The following is a 20,787-nucleotide window of genomic DNA, read 5'->3' on the forward strand; positions in this document are numbered from 1 at the left end:
TTTGGTGGCCCTGCACCCTGCTTGAAGTGGCATGAAACTGCACTTGATTTCGGTGGCCTTGCAGCCTGCTTGAAGTGGTCGGAAACTGCACTTGCATTCGGTGTCCTTGCACCCTGCTTGAAGTGGTAAGAAACTGCAATTTGGTGGCTTTGCACCCTGCTTGAAATGGTAGGAAACTGCATTTAAATTTGGTTGCCTTACACCCTGCTTGAAGTGGAATTTCAAAGAATGGCCATGGGTCAACTGTTAGTCCACCAGCTGTTAGTGAACTACCAGCACATCAGGCTTGAGTGACTGAGCTGCCACCTCAAGAATCCATTTGGCCCACAATGTCCATACTAACCAGTCCCTTCAGCCCACAGTACCCATACTGCATCGGGGGACCAGCCCTCCCGTGTGAACATGGGATCCAATGGGAATCTATGGGTCCCACTAGGTCTAGTACTTACTGTTGTGTGTGTGTGTGTGTGTGTGTGTGTGTGTGTGTGTGTGTGTCTTTTACATCTTCGCAAAAACACTACACAGTAATATTCCGATTGACATTTACATAGTCTGATTCACATTTTTCCCCTCGAGGCAGAGTTCACCTTCACTGAATATTTTATGCTTTATTTCTCGAACTAGTCTCGACTCATTACTGATTAAAAGCTTCAAAAAGTCAAGACTTTGAATTTAAAATGACCAGCTTTCACTGATGACATCACAATGGCTCGGCTAACAGTGATCAGCTTCACTGAAGATTTCATCCTATATCTAGCGATTAAAGCTTTAAAAATGCTCACTTTTGCAAGATATTTACATATTCTGATTCACATTTTACCCCTCTAGGTAGAGATCACCTGCACCGAACATTATGTTTTATTTCTCGACATTACTGATTAAAGTTTTTTAAAAAATCAAAAGACTGAATTTAAAATGACTAGCTTCAACTGATGACGTCACAATGGCTCGGCTAACAGTGATCAGCTTCATTGAAGATTTCATCCTATATTTTACGTTGTTCGTGATTAAAGTTTTAAAAATGCCAACTTTCACAAGAGTTTTACTGTTGAAATCATTCCTGCCAGCTTCCAACACACTTTGATACAATGTTGCAAGACAGGAACATCCTGAACTTTTCACCTCACAGGAGGGGAGGGCAAATTGCCATTGCAACACGCAGGGCAAGAGCAATTGGAATTTTTTAAAAGAGCATTGCTGAGGGAGGAAGGGAAATGCTGGAATCTTACATTCAGGAACGGCTTGAGTTGGAGGACCACGCCTCCCGTGGGGGCTACTGGTAGTGAACAGGTGTGTTGGGGGGGGCAGACCTGACGGATCTGCACTTGGTCTAGTATATTACTAAAACACTCATCTTATTTGTGATCCTACGTGATCCTGGCACTGCACCAAAACGGTACACGATAGCGCTACAATTTTGGACCACCTTACTCACAATTGTCTTGTGGTATGTTTATTTTTATTAATTTTCACTCAGGTTGATGTTATATTTTACAAGTTATTCACATTTTTAACTTTACAAAACCCCACTTAGAGAAAAATGACTTGAAATTGCAGTGGTAATTACAGCTATGTTGTCACAATGGGATTGTAGCCTTACCTGCTACAATGTTGCAAATCCCAGGACACCGAGTCCTGGCAGCAAGTATAATTGGATTTTTTCTCCTGGCAGCAAGTGCAATTGGATATATTTAAAGTTTATAAAGAGGAAGGGTGAATAATGGGAAACAAGCTGTCCCTGCGCGGTTGAGGACTATGGGTGAGTGGTGGAATATTGCGTTGGGCGAATGGGAGAGTTGTGGAATATTGCGTTGGGGAACAGATTGCGTTGGGGGACCAGGCCTCCCGAAGGGGCTACGGGTGAATTGTCGAATATTGCGTTGGGGGAACAGGTTGCGTTGGGGGACCATGCCTCCCGTGTGACAGGGACTCAATGGGTCCCACTTGGTCTAGTTATCAATAAAGGGCTGTACATTAATAGCATAACCAGAGTACAAGAGATTTTTTGTATTAAGATATGTTCATCATATTTTTGTACCAATAACTAATTATTACAGGCCTAAGTATTTTTACACTATGTCAAACATGTCACGGACTAGAAATGTACTATATTCCTTGGCAAAGTACAGGAAACATAGCACTAATATTAAGTTTCAAAATATACATTCTGTTTCTTTGTTCAATTCATGAACACCAGTTTAAAAGTTTATATTTCTAATAGTAGCCTGTGACTTTTTAAATCTAAGGTCAGATAACTATGCAAAATCTATATGTTCTGTTATATACGCCAAGCAAAGCATTCTGCTCACAACAGTATTTGTAATCTTTAAGAACATGTTTAGAACTCAATACGATGAAATACTGAACTTAAGGCCATCTGGTAGATGCTACAGCAACTAAAGATTTCTGGTTTAACAGCAGACTGTACCCGCTTACCTGCTGCATGGACTCGTAATCAGAGGGCGAATCAACCATCAGATAATTCTTTGAAGGTTTCTCATTCGATTCTTGAGTCACAAACGAATCTCCATCAAAAGCCACTCTTAATTGCTGCTCAGAGAGCTGTGCATCTTTGTCCAGATGACACAGTGTAGCTGCTGCAATTCCTGAAATCGTGAAAGCAAAGAGTTAAATGTCTCTAAGCTTAATGTAGCTCTGTCCTACAAATCCTACTGTGTGACCTTGTCTAAAAATGCTTTTTTTGTGTCCTGAAAGTACCTCTCCTAATCTTTGCCATGCGTATGGCTTGGATTCCTTAATTCACTGTTATGGATTATGGGTTAACGCATTTCTAAAAAGGGAGAATAGCTTTGAATGTGTATTTTGAGGATCCGAAAAGGGTGATTTAAAAAAAAAAAAAAAATGTTTTAAAGTAGTTAGAAGCAACTTTGAGTTGCTCACTCTGTCACAGATTCTTCAATTAGTCTGACAGAGATCCTAACACAATTAAATAAAGAAACTTATCCAGAAGATGCACTCAGACTTCCTTACCATTCACCAGCTAGAGTGTGAAGTGAAGGTGAATCTAGATAGATAGAATACTTTTTTTTTTTTAAATTTATTTTTATTAGAAGTACAGTAAATTACAGTAATACACATCACATATATCTTATTACATTTGTTGTACCACTTCGTTTTTCGAGCTTTAAAAAAGGTAGAAATAAAAGAAGTAAGGAAAGTGAGCAAGAGTCGTGAAGGCGCAGGAAAGTGTTGGGAAAAGAAAGCCCCTTAGAGAAGGAAGTAAAGAAAGGAAATAGACCCTAGAAAGAAAAGAAAAAAAAGGAGAAACAATCGCTCTATTATAACACAAAACTCTGCAAAAAAGGATATACCAACCGTGTTTTTTTTTTTGTTTGTTTTTACCCCCCGTTACCAGATCCTGGTACCATTTATTTTTTAAATTACTATTGCACCTTATGCTTGTAATAGTTCCATAAATGCAGATCACGTCTTTTGGAAAGATAGATAGAATACTTTAATGTCACATAAGACAAGTCAGTGAAATTCTTTGCTTGCATACCTTGCCAAGACCATAAAGGGCACGTATAAAGTTACAGATTCCCTCACCCCCCCCCCTCCCACCCCCATCACTCGCGCCAGTTCCGCCTTTGTTGTCCCCCCCCCACACCAGGTCCCCATTGCTCTTCCCCCTCCCTTATGGCAGTCCCGCCCCACGCCGGATCCTAGCTCTTGTTGATTGGAGATGGATTCTGTGCAATTCTTTGCATATGCACGGAGAACTTTACAAAGAGAGCATTAATCCAGTGCAAATGGAAATCAGACCTAAAGCACTGAAAATAAATGGAGGTCAAACTTAATGATGCTGAAAGGAAAAATGTCAAAAAAATGGAAAGTGGAAATCAGAAGGTGTGTTCGCCATGAAATGTTCACTAAAAACAACTGACAATTGAGGGATGAAAAAGTATATGTGTTTATTGGTAAAGAGAACATCCTACAGACTTGTCACACTAGTCTTTTAAGAGCCAGTGAATTCTATTAAATATACTTTTCTCAATACAACTGATGACCTCTACTGTCAAGCAGGAGAAATGAAGCCATTGATCAGGAATACTTATTGTAGAGAATAAATGATCACGAGATAGGAACTACCATATGCAATATGGATAGAACATTGATTGGTCAACGAGAAACAGAGAGTACTCATAAGTCACACTTTAACTGCTTGATAAAGTGCAACAAGTGAAGGCAGATAGTCAAATAATCATAGAGTGATACAGTGTGGAACTTGTCCACAACGGTCAACAATGTCCCAGCTACACTAGTCCACTTGCCTGCGTTTGGTCCATATCCCTCTAAACCAGTCCTATCCATGTACCTGTCTAACTGTTTCTGAAATGATGGGATGGGATAGTCCCAACATTAATTACCTCCTCTGGCAGCTTGTTCCATATACGCACCACCCTTTGTATGAAAAACATCATTTGTTATATGCAACACCAGCACCTGAAGGCTCTCCTCCAAATTGCACACCATTCTAACTTGGAACTATTCTGCTGGTTCCAAATTCTGGAACTTCCTACCAAATGCAACAAGATTACTAGGCTAAGTGGGACCCGTTGGGTCCCATTTTCACACGGGAGGGCTGGTCCCCCAACGCAATATTCCACCTCTCCACCAATTCCAATGGGGGGGGGCTTTCTGGAGTGCTGGTATGGGTTCTTGGGGTGACAGCTCAGTCCCCCAAGCCTGATCTGCTGGCAGCTCACTCACGGCTGGTGGGCTGGCAGTTGACTCATGGCTATGCCTTGAAATTCCATTTCAAGCAGGGTGTAAGGCCACCGAATTCAAGTGCAGTTTCTTACCACTTTGAGCAGGGTGCAAGGCCACTGAATTCAAGTGCAGTTTCATTCAACTTCAAGCAGGGTGCAAGGCCACCAAATTCAAATGCAGCTTCATACCATTTCATGCAGGGTGAAACCACCATAAAACCACACAAAACACCAAACTCACAGTTCAGTAGACATTCAGTGGGTTCAGTTGATTCACAGCTCAGACAGAGACGCGACCTCTCCCTCCCCCATCATGCAGAGACTGAGCCAGAAGGTGTGGCCTTCATGGCGCGATTGACAGGAAGGTGGCTGATTAGGAAAAGGGGAGATGCAACGAGACCTGGGTGTCATGGTACACCAGTCATTGAAAGTAGGCATGCAGGTGCAGCAGGCAGTGAAGAAAGCAAATGGTATGTTAGCATTCATAGCAAAAGGATTTGAGTATAAGAGCAGGGAGGTTCTACTGCAGTTGTACAGGGTCTTAGTGAGACCACACCTGGAGTATTGCGTACAGTTTGGTCTCCTAATCTGAGGAAAGACATTCTTGCCATAGAGGGAGTACAGAGAAGGTTCACCAGACTGATTCCTGGGATGGCAGGACTTTCATATGAAGAAAGACTGGATAGACTCGGCTTGTACACGCTAGAATTTAGAAGATTGAGGGGGGATCTTATAGAAACATACAAAATTCTTAAGGGGTTGGTCAGGCTAGATGCAGGAAGATTATTCCCGATGTTGGGGAAGCCCAGAACTAGGGGTTACAGTTTAAGGATAAGAGGGAAGTCTTTTAGGACCGAAATGAGAAAATCATTTTTTACACAGTGAGTGGTGAATCTGTGGAATTCTCTGCCACAGAAGGTCGTTGAGGCCAAATCATTGGCTATATTTAAGAGGGAGTTAGATGTGGCCATTGTCGCTAAAGGGATCAGGGGGTATGGAGAGAAGGCAGGGATGGGATAGTGAGTTGGATGATCAGCCATGATCATATTGAATGGCGGTGCAGGCTCGAAGGTCCAAATGGCCTACTCCTGCACCTATTTTTTATGTTTCTATGTTTCTATGAGAGAGATTCTCAACATTTTTTAAACACTAATTACACTTTTATTATTCATTGATGGGAAGAATTCTCTGCACCTGCACAGAGTAAGATGGCCAAATATCACAGCCGTAAGTGGTAGCTTTTTATCTAAAATCAATATACAGTGCAAACAGGAAGTAAGTGCATTTGCAGTAGTGCCTTTTAACTTCAAGCCAATGCACCCAAACTGCCATTTGCAGTATGTAGTGCCATTCAACTTCAAGCCAAAGCACCCAAGTCACCATTTGCAGTAATTAGTGCCTTTCAACTTCAAGCCAAAGCACCCAAGTCACCATTTGCAGTAAGTAGTGCCTTTCAACTTCAAGCCAAAGCACCCAAGCCGCCATTTGCAGTAAGTAGTGTAACTTCAAGCCAAAGCACCCAAGCATTTGCAGTAAGTAGTGCCTTTCAACTTCAAGCCAAAGCACCCAAGCCGCCATTTGCAGTACGTAGTGCCTTTCAACTTCAAGCCAAAGCTCCCAAGTCGCCATTTGCAGTAAGTAGTGCCTTTCAACTTCAAGCCAAAGCACACAAGCCGCCATTTGCAGTAAGTAGTGCATTTCAACTTCAAGCCAAAGCTCCCAAGCCGCCATTTGCAGTAAGTGTTATCATTTTCAAACCACATTAAGGGGACTCACAGTTGAGTAGACATGTGTTCAGTGTTATTCAGAGCTCAGAGAGAGGTGACCCTTTGGCTTCATCCATCTTGCAGAGACTGAGTGAGGCACACCACTTCCTGGTTTTATAGTCCCTCCCCCTCCCTCCAGCAGGGGCAGCAGAGAGAATGGTGATTTTTTTTAATAAACATTAATATCTCTCTGATTTGTCATCGATGGGAAAAATCCTCCAGTCCAGGAAGGCGGAGGGGGGCTCTGAGCAAGGTGGCCAAAAATGACGGTCGTAGGTGGCGGCGTTCTCTCGGAAATCGCAGCACAGTGGTCCAAAAGCGGTCAAGATCAGACTTTTAGTAATATAGATATTTTCCAAACGTGCTGCAATAGTTCAGGAAGGAGATTTATCTAACATTTGTATCATTAAAATGCATAAGTAAGGATGTGTAATAAATGGCAGCAAAACCCACAATGAGTAAATCAAAGATAAATTGATGAAAATAATAATTACATTTTACAGTTGTGTGCTCTGATCCAGGTTGAGTTCTGTTTGGTTAGCACTAAAGAGACATTTAAGGGCCTGTCCTACTTAGGCAAATTTTTCAGCGACTGCTGGACAGTCGTAGCAGGTCGCCGAAAAAGCGGCGACTGGACCCACCCCCACGACAATGTTTACGACAAGCTACGACAGCCTACCACCGAGTCAACCTTAAGCTACGGCAAGTTACCGACAATCGGCAACCCATTAGGACGTCCACCTACGACCACAGAGACGACAACCTACGACAACCAAAGTCAACCAGCGACAAGTTATGACAAGCAACGACTCTGTCGGCAACAACTGAAGACAATTCAGTCGCCAATACCTGTCGCTGGTTTACGTAGGTAGTCGCCAATGGCATTCACCAAAATCAGCACCCGGCAACAACCAACGTCATTTGGTGACAACCTGTGTCATCCTGGCGACATCCTACGACAGCACTTATGACAGTAGAAGACAAGCTACATCAACCCCACAGTCGCCAAAAAGTTTTGAACATTTCAAAATCCAGCGGCGACCAGAAAAACGTTACTACTCTTTAGGCAACTTGAGGAGACCATTCACGACCATACAGGCGTCACCCCACGACCATGTGACAACAGCCTAAAAAAATCGCCTAAGTGGGACAGGCCCTTTAAGCTCAGCAAGTACTGCAAAGTAGAGCCATGAGGCAGATCCTTTGAGTTGTGAATAATGAGAGGATAAACCAGGGCCTTTCAACCTAAGAAATGCATGGCGTGGTATGTATACTTAAAATTAGAATATCATTGCTTACATTAATTAAATAAGGGTTAAACAAGGGTAACTAAAATAAAACTAGTTTAAATCAAAAAACTGCAGATGCTCCAAATCTAAATTTGAAACAGAAAATGCTGTAAATACCACATTAGGTTGCATGTGTGGGGAGAAACAGTATATTAACATTTTAGGTTGAAAAAATGTCAGAAGGTACCCAAAGCAACAGAGATATATTCAAGAACTATTTAAGAAATACATAGAATTCACATGAGAAGGGATTTTTCTGGATGGGTGAATAAAGATCTTATTAAATGACAGAGCTGGGCAAAGGACAGAGGAGACAATGGCCTCTCAGCTTCCGACTCTCATATTAATTGTCCACAAATTTTACAAATTATCTACTGCAGGCTACAGCTTGTATAATCTGTATAGAATTTGATAGCCAAGAAGTAATAGTGTTGATTTTTTTCCTTCTAAATTACTTTAGTGAGGACACATTTTAAATTTCTGCTTTGCACTATATTCCTTTCATCTTACCTTCACTTAGAGCCTTTGCTACTTTAACAGGATCCGATGAGAGATACAAGTTGGTTTGATATGCTTTTAGGTAACTAATAGGACTTGTTCCACCAGTCAAACAAAATCTATCAATTGACAAACCTACAAAATGATAGAAATAATTGTATTTCTTTAATTGCAACTTAATTTTAGATTGTTTAATTAAGAAACATTAAGATAAATTCACAAAAGCAATATTAATTAGTACTCATATAAGTAATTCACAATGTGAAATGAAATTTCTCCAAATATTGGAGACACAAAGAACTGCACATGCTGTAATCTTCATCTTTTTCTTGCATGAGGCGTGCACAGTCTAAAGTTGTAGGTCAACTTGTTCTATTTGATCTTGTTTATGCATGTCCGGTTGATTGCATTAGTCGAAACAGGGTTTACCACGTGAAGGTTGCAAACTCCTACCCCACGTGCTGCAATCTTGACCACTGACAAGTGCTGGAGGAACTCAGTAGGTTAGGTAGTATATGTGGAGAGAATGGACAGACGACGTTTTGGGTCAGGACCCTTCTACAGGCTCTGAGCCGATTCTCACCTCCTTCAGGCCAGTGTCATTGACCTCTCCAGATCCAACAGCACCCCTGGCTACTTCTGCACCGGGAGCACCAATGTTGCTGGCTCCTACAGCTCCCCTGGCTGGATTATTGACTCTTCCGGGTCCTACTGCTACCTGGATGCCTTCAGGCCAGGTCCCTTTATACCAACACCGCTGGGTTCTGCTGCCGTTCTTCCTGTGTTAACTGCACTACTTCCCCCTAGCCTCCACTCCTACATTCCGCACACCTCTCTCGCTGTTCTCTGCGCCCCTCCATCTCTCTGCCCACTTCAGACCTCGTGTCATATCTCAGCCCCGATCCGTCATGTTGTTACAATTCCACCTGAGTCTCCTGTCTGCTATGCCGAATGGCCTGTCCTCAGCAGAGGCTTTACCTTTGTACCCATGCCCACACCTCAGCGGGTTCTGATTCTGCCACAATGTCGAGCTCTTCTACTGTCGTTTCCACCTCTGGGCCCATTTCTCTGGCAAGGAATCATTGCCACTCAGCGACAAGCCCTTCTCCAACATTCCTCCCTGTTCTGGACTCACCCTGCCAGCCTTCTACCCTCTCTTGACAAGTGGTTATCATGTCTCCTTCCAAGTAACATATCCTCCTGACCTAAATACATGGCTGTATTTACATCACAAAATTCTAGAGCTTTTCAACAAACATTGAGTGGGGACAATCTTCATCAAATAAATCACAAATGGTCAAGAAAGGAACTCCCCACCACCTTCTCAAGAGTAATTAGGGGTAGGGAATAAATGTGGTTCTTGCCAGTAATCTCCATTTTCCTTCAATGAACTAAAATAAATATACTAAATATGTTACTGAATGAGTTCTGTACTTTTGCATTCTAATCAATGCATCAATAAATGCCATAAAAGGTTTCTAAACTAAATTTGGCAAAAAAGTGTGTTTATATCCTTTGCAAGGTTAAAGAGATAGCCATATAGGTGATTTAATGTAAGAGAGCATGAATGGCAATGAGAAAAGAAAGATTTATTCACTAAAGTTTTTAAAAGATTGCTGGTCCTTGCTTTAATGAAATCTTGTTAAAGGCGTTACTGATGCCATGTAAACCACATTCATTGTCCTGTCAAAAAGCTTTGTTGCCCCTTCAAAACAGATTTAAAGGCATTCTCTTTCCCCTTGCCTCAGAGCAACTGGGGATAAATCACTGCAGAACTGCAGATGCTGCTTTACAAAAGAAAAGACACAAAGTGCTGGAATAACTCAGCGGGTCAGGTAGCATCTCTGGGGACATGGATAGGTGATGTTTTGGGCCAGGACCCGAATTATTCTAATTTTGGTTAACTAATAGAATCATAGAGTCATTGAGTGTTACAGTGTGGAAACAGGCCCTTCGGCCCAACTTGCCCACTCCGGCCAACATGTCCCAGCTACACTAGTCCCACCTGCCCGAATTTGATCCATATCCCTCCAAACTTGTTCTATCGATGTACCTGTCTAACTATTTCTTAAATGTTAGAATAGTCCAAGCCTCAACAACCACCTCGGCAGCTTGTTCCATACACCCACCACCCTTTGTGTGAATCTATAAATCTTTCCTTCATTTACCCACCCTCCCCCTTCCTTGTGCCCTACTTGGACATGCACCCATTTTTCCCTTCCCCCTCCCCTATATTCCTTCCTCTGGCTTCACAATTCGCACCTCTTCTCTCCTTATCTCATACCTTTTGTCATTCATCTCTGGCCTTTGCCCAACCATCTGCCTATCAAAAGCCCCCCTCACCTGTACCCACCTCTCTCGCTAGACTTTGTCCTGTGCCTGCTGTCTACCAGCTTTCTCTGCACATTCCCCAATTTCCCCACCATAATCAGTCTGAAGAAGAGTCCCAAACTAAAATGTTCTCCAGAGATGCTGCCTGACCCGCTGGGTCACACCAACAATTTACGCCTATTTCTAGGATAAATCTCATCCAGTCCTGGAAATGTATCCATCTTCAAGGCCAATGGCATCGAATACCTCCTCTTTATTAGTGACGCATTAAAATGTTCCCTTTTCCTGTTCTGAATCCTTCAACTATAAATTCCATTTATTACATCAATATCAATGAACGGTGTTAATGTAGAACTTCACTGACACCTTTTGGCTCCATCCTGATTGTCTGTTGGCCCTATTCTTTCCTTGGTTACCTATTCTTTCTCAATATACAATGCCTTCGGTTTACCTAAATCCTGGCCACCCATGATATTTTGTGATCCTTCTTTGCCATCCTAATTTCCTTTAAAGGGACCTCCCTACACTTTTTTTATGCTCATGAAGAGCTTCCCCTCACCGTTTTTATAATAGCCATGTGCTTCCTTTTTTCTCTTTATCTAATCCTTAATATCTTTTGATATCCAGTGTTCCCATACTCATTACCCTTGGCTTCCATGCTTACAGCACGTTGGCCCTAAACTTTCACTGTGCACCTTTGACTGAGCAGATGTAAATTTACCTGCGTGAATGCTCGCAGGCTGCCTTTGCCACATCCTGTCGTATATATTAACAAAATTGGTCTTCTCCATTAAGTGCTTCATTCCTGGTCCATCCATCCTCACTTTTTTTCCATAACCACTTTGAGATATTAAGAGTTATGGTCGCTATCTTTAAAAAGCTCGCCAATTGACACTTCCTCCACTTGATCAGCTATATTTCCTGAGATAAGGTCCAGTACTACGTCTTTTCTCGTTGGCCTATCTATGTATTGCCTCAAAAACTCTGTGGGACACATCTCAAAGATTCCTCTCCATCTGAGTCTTTTACGCCAGGGAAAACCCAGTTACTATTCAGGAAATTGAAACCACCTTATAGGTGAACCACTGTTTTTGTTATATCTCTCAATTATTTCCTACATATCTATTTCCCACTGATGATTGTTAATATGTCAGTCATTGTCTATTTGTTTACTATAATATACGCTCACGCTTTCTAAATGTCTCACTGCTATTAACACTTGGAGCCTTTTGCCATTGAAATGCCCATAATTCCTTCCTAAAACAAATAGCCTCAGGGCAGCAAGAGCACATTTTGTGAGGTCTATATCAGGCTGACTAACTGCTTATGATCTGGTAATTATTACATTTCTATTGTTATTGACAGGTTTATTGCTATTGCTAATAAATCAATTGTTCTTGGAACCTTACTGGCAAATTATGTGTTTCTGTCTGTCAATTGTTTAAGGTATATGAAAGAAAATAATATTTTCAACATTTGTTTTAATTTTTAAAAAGCATCAATATATAGGTCCTCAATGTGGCATACTGCTGATAACTCGGTTACATGGACTCTATAATGATGCTTACCATAGTGATTGATGCTGTTTATGAGCCTCACTCCCACTTGGGCATGGTTATTTGTCATTAGAACCACATCAAATACTTCATCACTCCCAGGATAAAGTTCATGTAGCCGTAAATTAACAGCTTCCAGTGCCTAGGCATAACAAAGACTTCCAATTATACATATATTAAATATGCACATAACATGTTTATATCCACTTATTTATTGTAGAAGATGCCAAATTTTGGGCTAGATTTTATACCAACGTTACTCATTGCCAATTTCAACAACCACATTTATTTCATCAACAGACCTACAGAATGTAATTATTAGCTCACTGTGTGTCACTATTGTATTCCTAAAATGCTTCCCTTCATTTTATCCATTGTTTTTATATACTTACTCATAACACATTGAATGATTAATACAAAAACCATAGCTTTTTCTAAAATGCGACATTGAACCTGAAATGTTTGCTCTGAGCCTTTACTTGGATTCAGAAAGCAGTCTAAGCAGTTCTAGTTTATCCACAATGGAACAAAAGATTGTTGAACAGTTTGAGTTTTTCTCGCTCGCATCCAAGAGCTACCGATGTAATTTTAAATGGCACAAATTTTGTGAAATAGATGTGTTGAAATCATCTGCATTAATAATATAACTAACAGCTTTTTCAAAATGTCTACACTCTTGAATAAGATTTTGGTAATTTAAAAATACTTTAAACTGGTTATTCATTCCAATAGACAAATTATTTTCAAGAAGTTTCCGAATTACCCACTGGTTTGATAGATGATCCTTAAAACATTTATAACATTTTAGGTTTAATTATGGTTGAATTTATGCTTTTAACGTTTGTGGGGCGGTTTTTTGCTTATCTAAGCAAATTTGAAGATTACTTCCAGTTGTTTTTTAAGCAGTTAAGGCTAAGTCTGCGGGCAGTTCAGTTTAGTTTATTGTCACGTGTACCGAGGTACAGCGAAAAGTTGTTGTTGTGTGCTAACCAGTTAGCAGAAAGATAATACATTATTATCATTGATCCATTTACAGTGTATAGATACATGATAAGGGAATATTATTTAGTGCAAGGTAAAGCCAGCGAAGTCTGATCAAGAAGAATCTGAGGGTCATCAAAGAGGTAGATAGTAGCTCAGCATTGCTCTCTGGTTGTGGTAGGATGATTCAGTTGCCTGATAGCAGCTGGGAATAAACTGTCCCCGTATCTGGTGGTGTGCGTTTTCACACTTCTATACCTTATGCCTGATGGGAGAGGGGAGAAGAGGGAATGACCAGGATGCAACTCTTCCTTGATTACAATGCTGACCTTGCCGAGGCAGCATGAGGTACAAACGGAGTTGAGCGAAAGGAGGTTAGTTTGTGTGATGGTCTGGGCCGTGTCCACAATTCACTGCAATTTCTTGCGGTCTTGGATGTAACTGTTCCCAAACCGAGCTGTGATGCATCCTGATAAAATGCTTTCTATGGTGCATCTGTGGAGGTTGATGAGAATTGTCGGGAATATGACAAACTAAGGAAATAGAGGTGTGGGTGTGCTTTTTCTTGGTCCTTGCTTCAATATGGGTGGTCCAGGAGAAGTTGTTGGTAATATTGAATCTTAGAAATTTGAAGTTTTCAACCATCTCGATTTCAGTACTGTCAATGCAAACTGGGGTATGTGTACTGCTTCGCTTCCTGAAGTAAATTACAATCTCCTTTGTCCTGCTGACATTGACAGAAAGGTTGTTGTCTCGACACCAAGACACAAGGTTCTCAATCTCCTTCCTGTACTCTGTCTCATCATTATTTGATATCCGGCCCACAATGGTGGAGTCGTCTGCAAATTTTAAAATTGAATTAGATTTGTACATGGCTGCACAGTCGTGGGTGGACAAGGAGTAAAGAAGGGGGCTGAGAATGCATCCTTGCAGAGCCACCATGTTGAGGATTATCGTGGAAGGTGATTTGTCCCCTATCCTCACTGATTGGAGTCTGCTGGTCAGGAAGTCGAGGATCCAGTTGCAGAGATGAGTGCTGACACCAAATCCCGCTAGTTTGGTGATAAGCTTGAAGGTATAATCGTATTAAAGGCAGAGCTATAGTCTATGGATAGGAGTCTGACATAGGTGTCACTCTTATCCAGGTGTTCTAGGAATGAGTGTAGGGCTAGGACGATGGCATAGTCCGTGGACCTATTATGGCAGGAGACAAACTGCAGTGGGTCAAGGCACGACTTAACCAGATGTCATTTTCCTGAGTAGAGTTTGTATTGATTGCCAAATGCTTCATAAGTTCAAGACTTAGCCACAGAGAAAACTCCAGGCATTTTTCCACATGCTCCTGCTGAGAGAATCACCTGAATTGTTTTCTATTTCTTTTTTGTTCCCTAAGAAGACAACAGTGCGAGTAATTGACTGCAAAATCTGCCCCACTATATTTTTGCAGAATCTGGGTGTCACACATGAGGTTGTACTTCACGCTAACATAAGTTAGATGTGCTACTTATTGCATTTACACAAAAAGCTGGAGTAACTCAGTGGGTCTGGCAGACTCTCTGGAGAAAAAGAATAGGTGACGTTTCAGGTCAAGATCCTTCTTTATTGCTATTTTCTTGATAGAATTAATACTTGAACTGTTACAATCACTGGTTCAAGACTCCCACAATGGTGTGTTGTCTGAATATCTGGAGGCAAAAATCTTAAAATGTGTATCTGTGTGTTGCTTTTGTAAGCTACAAACTTTGAAAAGGCAACAAAATTATTAGAAGCGGCGGAGGAGAATTTCAATTTGCGCTGATTTATGCCATAAAATGTGCAGGTAATTAGTAAATGCAGCAGGAGATATTGGTCAAAATTGTGCTCCTGCCTTTCTTTAGATTAGACACTGATGTTAATTAACTGATTTGATAAGCAATTTCAGCCAGCTCCAGGTCAAAGCAGTCCAAGGTACCCAATGAGTGAGGTTCCAAAGTCGAAAGTATGGGGAGGTGTAGAAAAGCCTCGGGCTCATTTAACAAATAAATACTGAAATTAATGTGCTGGGTTAAATGATCTATATGCAGAGATTCAGACTTTATAAAATAGTGTACTTTTTAGTTTAATTCTCCCATAATTTTGTTACAGTCCATGAAGTCCTGAAGGTAAAATGTGTGTTTAATACCAGTAACTGTGGTGGAGTTTGACTTAAAGCAGAACAAGGGACCTATTTCATGGAAATGTACAAAATCTTTACAAGGATTTATAAGAAAGATGCAGGGATGATTTTCCCTGCAAGTGGTATATAAGAACACACTGTCATAAGGTCATAAGTGATAGAAGTAGATTTAGGTTATTCAGCCCATCAAGTCTACTCCGCCATTCAATCATGGCTGATATATCTCTCCCTCTTAACCCCATTCTCCCCATAACCTCCGACACCTCTCAACTGACAACTCATGCACAATCTCAAAGCTGCTTGAACACATCACACTGTGCAAATCCAAAGAATAAACGGATAGAACAAATGCCACATCTTATCCCTCAACCGGTTTCTAAAGAGCATGATTCACTGATACAAAGGAATGAATAATGTGAGGAACAACCTATTAATTTCCAGTTAACAAAACTACAATTATAACAGGATAACCAAGCTCCTCTGTTGAGCTGAAGGTAGCAGGTCCTTCTGTTGAGCTGACTGTTGGAGCAAGAGTTCAGAAACAACCAATTTAAACACAGAATGGGAAAGGCAAGTCTGTGGCTACACATTTGATCCTAACCAAGGTGTTTGTTTTTTTGAATATCCCACATGTTCTCTTTCGCTTCAGATTATTTCAATGCCACACCTCAAGCTTTATTTTCTCAAATCTGTAATTTACACTGAATTAATCCACAATATTTGCATCCATTCCCTCTCTTTCTTCATTGTTTATGTATACGTGGCCCTACCTTCATTAAGGCGAAGGCTAATCCTTTCTTGAGTGGCTCGTTCTCGTGTTCCTGCTGAAACTTAACGTAGGACTCCAGCCCATCAGTCTCATAGATAGCCCTTTCCTCTGCCATGTTGAAGAGTGTCCGTGAGGATACGGCGATGGTGATGGCGTTCGGTAACTTGTTCTGCAAAACAACACCCAGCTTTGTCAGGTTTGTCTCCATTGATGTACATAATAAATATAGGCCTACCCACTAGAAGGATGCCAATGTATAGTTAAGGGTCACCCCATCCCCTAGTTTGAGCGACATGTGTCTAAGCTTGTGTAGGAAAGAACTGCAGATGCTGGTTTAAGTGGTAGACATGAAATGCTGGAGTAACTCAGCAGGACAGGCAGCGGGCCAGGCCAGGCCAGGCAGCGGGAGCGGCAGCGGCAGCATCTCAGGGAGACAAGGAATGGGGGACGTTTCGGGCGAGACCCTTCTTCAGACTAAGCGCGTTGCTTTACCCCTGAGGTAGACTTGGTCGATCCGCTGGATCCTCGGCTCCGCCGGGTGGCGGAGGCTCGTTCGGGGGGCGCGGGAACGGGCACGGAGCAAATGTCCATGTCGTCTAGCGAGTAGAGTCCAGTATCGCTCATCTTGTCCAGTGGCTGCCCGCCTGCCCGCCCGCCTGCGGCTGAATCAGAGCAGATGGTCCGGTGGAATGGGGGAGGGGGTGGGGAAAGGGGGGAGGAGAGTAAAGTCTGAGCCGCTGATGCCCTAGCTTTGCTTTGTGAAGGCAGGTGCTGTTTGATGGGGGCAGGGGGTGTTGGTGGTGTCGGTCGGGGACGGGTACGGTGCCGCTTCTCTGGCGGCCTGAGCGGCGGCGGCGGCGGCGGCTTCGTCACAAACACCGCCGGGGGCTGTCACAAGGAGCGGCACCACGCGTGGCCGCCTCCCTCCCTCCCCCCGCACCGCCAGCCCGCACATTGTCCACCAAACAATTGCCACAGCCAGCCAGATTGGAGGACCAGCACCTCATCTCAATGTTATGAACATTGAATTCTCCAATAAGAAATAATACCCTTCCCCTTCCTCTCTCGCCCTCTCATCCATGTGGTGCGCACTCATTTCTTCCACTATTCCAATCTAAGCAACCTGCACCTTTACCCTCCTATGCACAATAATCTCCCATCACCGAGTTCCTCATTTCCCTTCTATCCAACCTCTTTCCCTATCCCACTATCCCCTTCCATCCTCATACCTCCCTCTGGTATCACAATTTATTATTACTATTATTATTATTATTATATTATTCCTTATCTAGCATTATTAGTCTCCTTTTCACCTCTAGCCTTCGTCACTAATGCCACCATTTGTAAGTCAAACAACTCCCCTCTTCTGTATCTTCTACCTATCAATGGCCAAGCTTTAGCCCACTCCCCAGCCACATCCCCAGGTGCCCCTTACCCCGGGCTCCCTGCCTTCCTTGAACCCGGCCATTCCTTCTTCCTCCTTGCTCATAGTGCAAACAGGTGCAGAAGCCTGAAGGCATACCGCCAGACTCAGGAGATAGATTCAAAATGCTGGAGTAACTCAGTGGGACAGGCAGCATCTCTGGAGAGAAGGAATGGATGATTTTCAGAATTAAGGGACAGACGTTTAGGGGTAATATGAGGGGGAACTACTTTACGCAGAGAGTGGTAGCGGTGTGGAATGAGCTCCCAGTGGAAGTGGTGGAGGCAGCTTCATTGGTATCATTTAAAAATAAATTGGATAGGCATATGGATGAGAAGGGAATGGAGGGTTATGGTATAAGTGCAGGCAGATGGGACTAAGGGGAAAAAAATTTGTTCGGCATGGACTTGTAGGGCCGAGATGGCCTGTTTCCGTGCTGTAATTGTTATATGGTTATATGTTATATGATGACTATTCGGGTCGAGTTCCTCCAGCATTTTGTGTCTATCTTCGGTGTGAGCCAGCATCTATAGTCACTTCCTACACATTTTGTCTGCTCCACCGGACTCAGGAACAGCTTCTTCTCTGTTTTCAGCTGTGTGGGATCAACATTCTCCATTGAAGTGGATGATGCTGAAGACTTCATCACTCCTCCCTACACTCAAAACCTAGAAATATTACCCTCATTTTTATTTTCATGTTTATAAATTATCATTGATATAACCCCAAATTTATATTTGTAATAAAATTAATATAAACAAAACTCTTCTGGAAAGAGGTCGAATTCTCCAAACTGCAATATTTTTTCAACACTATCTTCATAAGATAATCAATTGAAGCATTACATTGTCCTCTAAATGCATGCTGGTTTACACCGACACAATAATCAATGGAATGGTCCTCCCATAAGCCAGGGAACTGTTTGATTTATCTGTATCCCATTGCGCACATTGGATTTTGTCAATGGAACTTATGCGCTACAATGCTGAGAAGTATATTCACAGTCTGTATCTTCCCCTTTGCAGAACTTACGGGCGGCACAGTGGTGCACGGGCAGCATGGAGGACTTCATTGCCCTCACTCTAACCATGGACTATCACCATCGGTGTCAGTCAAACCCTCTTGGCCTCCACCTTAACTTCTTGCGTATGGCGTGCACAGCCTATAGTTGGAGGACAACTTGTTCTATTTGATCTTATTTGATTGTGCATGCCAGGTTGTTTGCATTCGTCGAAACAGGGCGGACCACGTGAAGGTTGCAATCTCCCACCCCTTGGCCTCCACCCAATCATAGACATTCCTTTTATTCTCTCCACCCATTTCCCCTAACTACAACTTAAAGCAGGCATGATTGTAAAAGTTCTCAATTCTGATTTGGGCCGGCACAGTAGAGCAGCGGTAGAGTTGCTGCCTTACAGTGCTAGTGACCCAGGTTCAATCCTGACTACGGGTACCGTCTGTATGGAGTTTGTATTTTCTCCCTGTGACCTATATTCAGGGTCCTCCAGTTTCTTCCCACACTCCAAAGAGGTACATGTTTGTAGGCTAATTGGCTTGGAAAAATTGTAAATTGTCCCTAGTGTTTGAAGGATAGTGTTAGTGTGTGGGGATCGCTGGTCGGCACAGACTTGGTGGGCTAAGGGCCTGTTTCCATGCTGTATTTCTAAACTAAACTTAAAAACTTAACTAGACTTAACTTCTTGTAGTTGAGTTTGATTTGATTGTATTTATGTATAGTATTATTTGATCTGATTAGATAAAATGAAAAACAAACCTTTTCACTGTACGTGACAATAATAAACCTAAACCTTTTTCCTTTTACCATGAAACATTAATGCAGTAAACATTCCTTTGCCAGTCCCACATCTCAAATCCTGTCACTGTCACTGTCACTGTCACAGATGGATGTAAAACATTCCCAAGAACATTTCATAGGACATTATCTCCTATCAACATTTCTAATGGCACACGTGTGGGTTTAAACTAAATAGTGGGGTGGAGGGATTGACAAATTGGGAGTATAAAGATGGAGTTAAAGGGGAAGTGAGTACAGGAAAAGTTACAAAAACTCACGAATTAATGGGAAGGACAGTTTGAGAAGGGATAAGAGAGTAAGGTCAGGGCTAATAGTGAGAGGGGAGGTGAATACCAAAGTCAAAGTTTGTATTTGAATGCGCGAAGTATAAGAAATAAAGTAGATGAGCTTGAGGCTCAGTTAGAAACTGGCAAGTATGATGTGGGAATTACAGAGAAATGGCCGCAAGAGGGCCAGGGCTGAGAACTGAATATTCAAGGGTATACATCCTATCAAAAAGACAGACAGATGAGCAGAGGGGGTGGTGTAGCTCTGTTCGTGAGGAATGAAACTCAGTCCTTGGCAAGGGGTGACATTGAAACAGGAGATGTGGCGTCAGTATGGATAGAACTAAGGAATTGTAAGGGTAAAAAGACCCTAATGGGACGTATACATGCCCCCAAATAGTAGCTTGGATATAGGGTGCGTTGAATCAAGAGTTAAAATTGGCATGTCGTAAAGGTAATGCTATGCTTGTTATGAGAAATTTCAACATGCAGGTGGACTGGGAAAATCAGGTTGGTACTGGACCCCAAGAAAGGGAGTTTGTCGAGTGCCTCCGTGATGGATTCATAGAGCAGCTTGTACTGGAGCCTACCAGGGAGAAAGCAATTCTGGATTTAGCGTTGCGTAATGAACCGGATTTGATAAGGGAACTTGAGGTAAAGGAGCCATTAAGAGGTAGAGACCATAATATGATAAATCTTAATCTGCAATTTGAGAGGGAGAAGGGTAAATCGGAGGTGTCAGTATTACAGTTGAACAAAGGGGACTATGGAGCTGGCCAAAGTTCACTGGAAAGATACCCTATCAGGGATGACAGCGGAACAACAATGGCAGATATTTCTGGGAATAATACAGAAGGTGCAAGATCAGTTCATTCCGAAGAGGAAGAAAGATTCCAAGGGGAGTAGGGGGCGACCGTGGCTGGTTGGAAGTCAGAGACAGTGTAAAAATAGAGGAGAAGAAGTATAATATAGCAAAGATGAGCGGGAAGCCAGAGGATTCGGCAACTTTTAAAGAGCAACAGAAGATAACTAAAAAGGCAATACAGGGAGAAAAGATGAGGTACGAAGATAAGCTAGCCAAGAATTAAAAGGAGGACAGTAAAGGCTTCTTTAGGTATGTGAAGGGGAAAAGTTTGTTAAGACCAAAGTTGGGCCCTTGAAGACTGAATAAGGTGAATTTATTATGGGGAAACAAGGAAATGGCAGA

At 42.2% G+C, this 20,787-nt stretch overlaps 1 protein-coding gene across 4 annotated transcripts in view; it reads right to left on the minus strand.

Annotated features, from left to right (window-relative positions):
• LOC129697154 (cytosolic 5'-nucleotidase 1A-like) overlaps positions 1-16,921 on the minus strand; it is a 121,786-nt gene extending 104,865 nt beyond the window's left edge. Inside the window, exons 1-5 of one of the 4 annotated variants that reach the window (XM_055635414.1) lie at positions 16,568-16,921; positions 16,077-16,244; positions 12,183-12,312; positions 8,296-8,418; positions 2,437-2,606 (exon numbers count right to left, since the gene is read on the minus strand). In XM_055635414.1, the coding sequence (XP_055491389.1) occupies positions 2,437-2,606; positions 8,296-8,418; positions 12,183-12,312; positions 16,077-16,244; positions 16,568-16,699 (723 nt within the window). In that variant the 5' untranslated portion in view covers positions 16,700-16,921. The remainder of the gene's footprint in view (positions 1-2,436; positions 2,607-8,295; positions 8,419-12,182; positions 12,313-16,076; positions 16,245-16,567) is intronic. The other 3 variants (XM_055635418.1, XM_055635417.1, XM_055635416.1) reach the window with 3 other exon arrangements.
• Between the last annotated feature and the right edge of the window lie 3,866 nt (positions 16,922-20,787).

The sequence above is a fragment of the Leucoraja erinacea genome, chromosome 5 (assembly GCF_028641065.1).
Source record: "Leucoraja erinacea ecotype New England chromosome 5, Leri_hhj_1, whole genome shotgun sequence".
In the NCBI taxonomy this organism is placed as follows: domain Eukaryota; kingdom Metazoa; phylum Chordata; class Chondrichthyes; order Rajiformes; family Rajidae; genus Leucoraja; species Leucoraja erinaceus.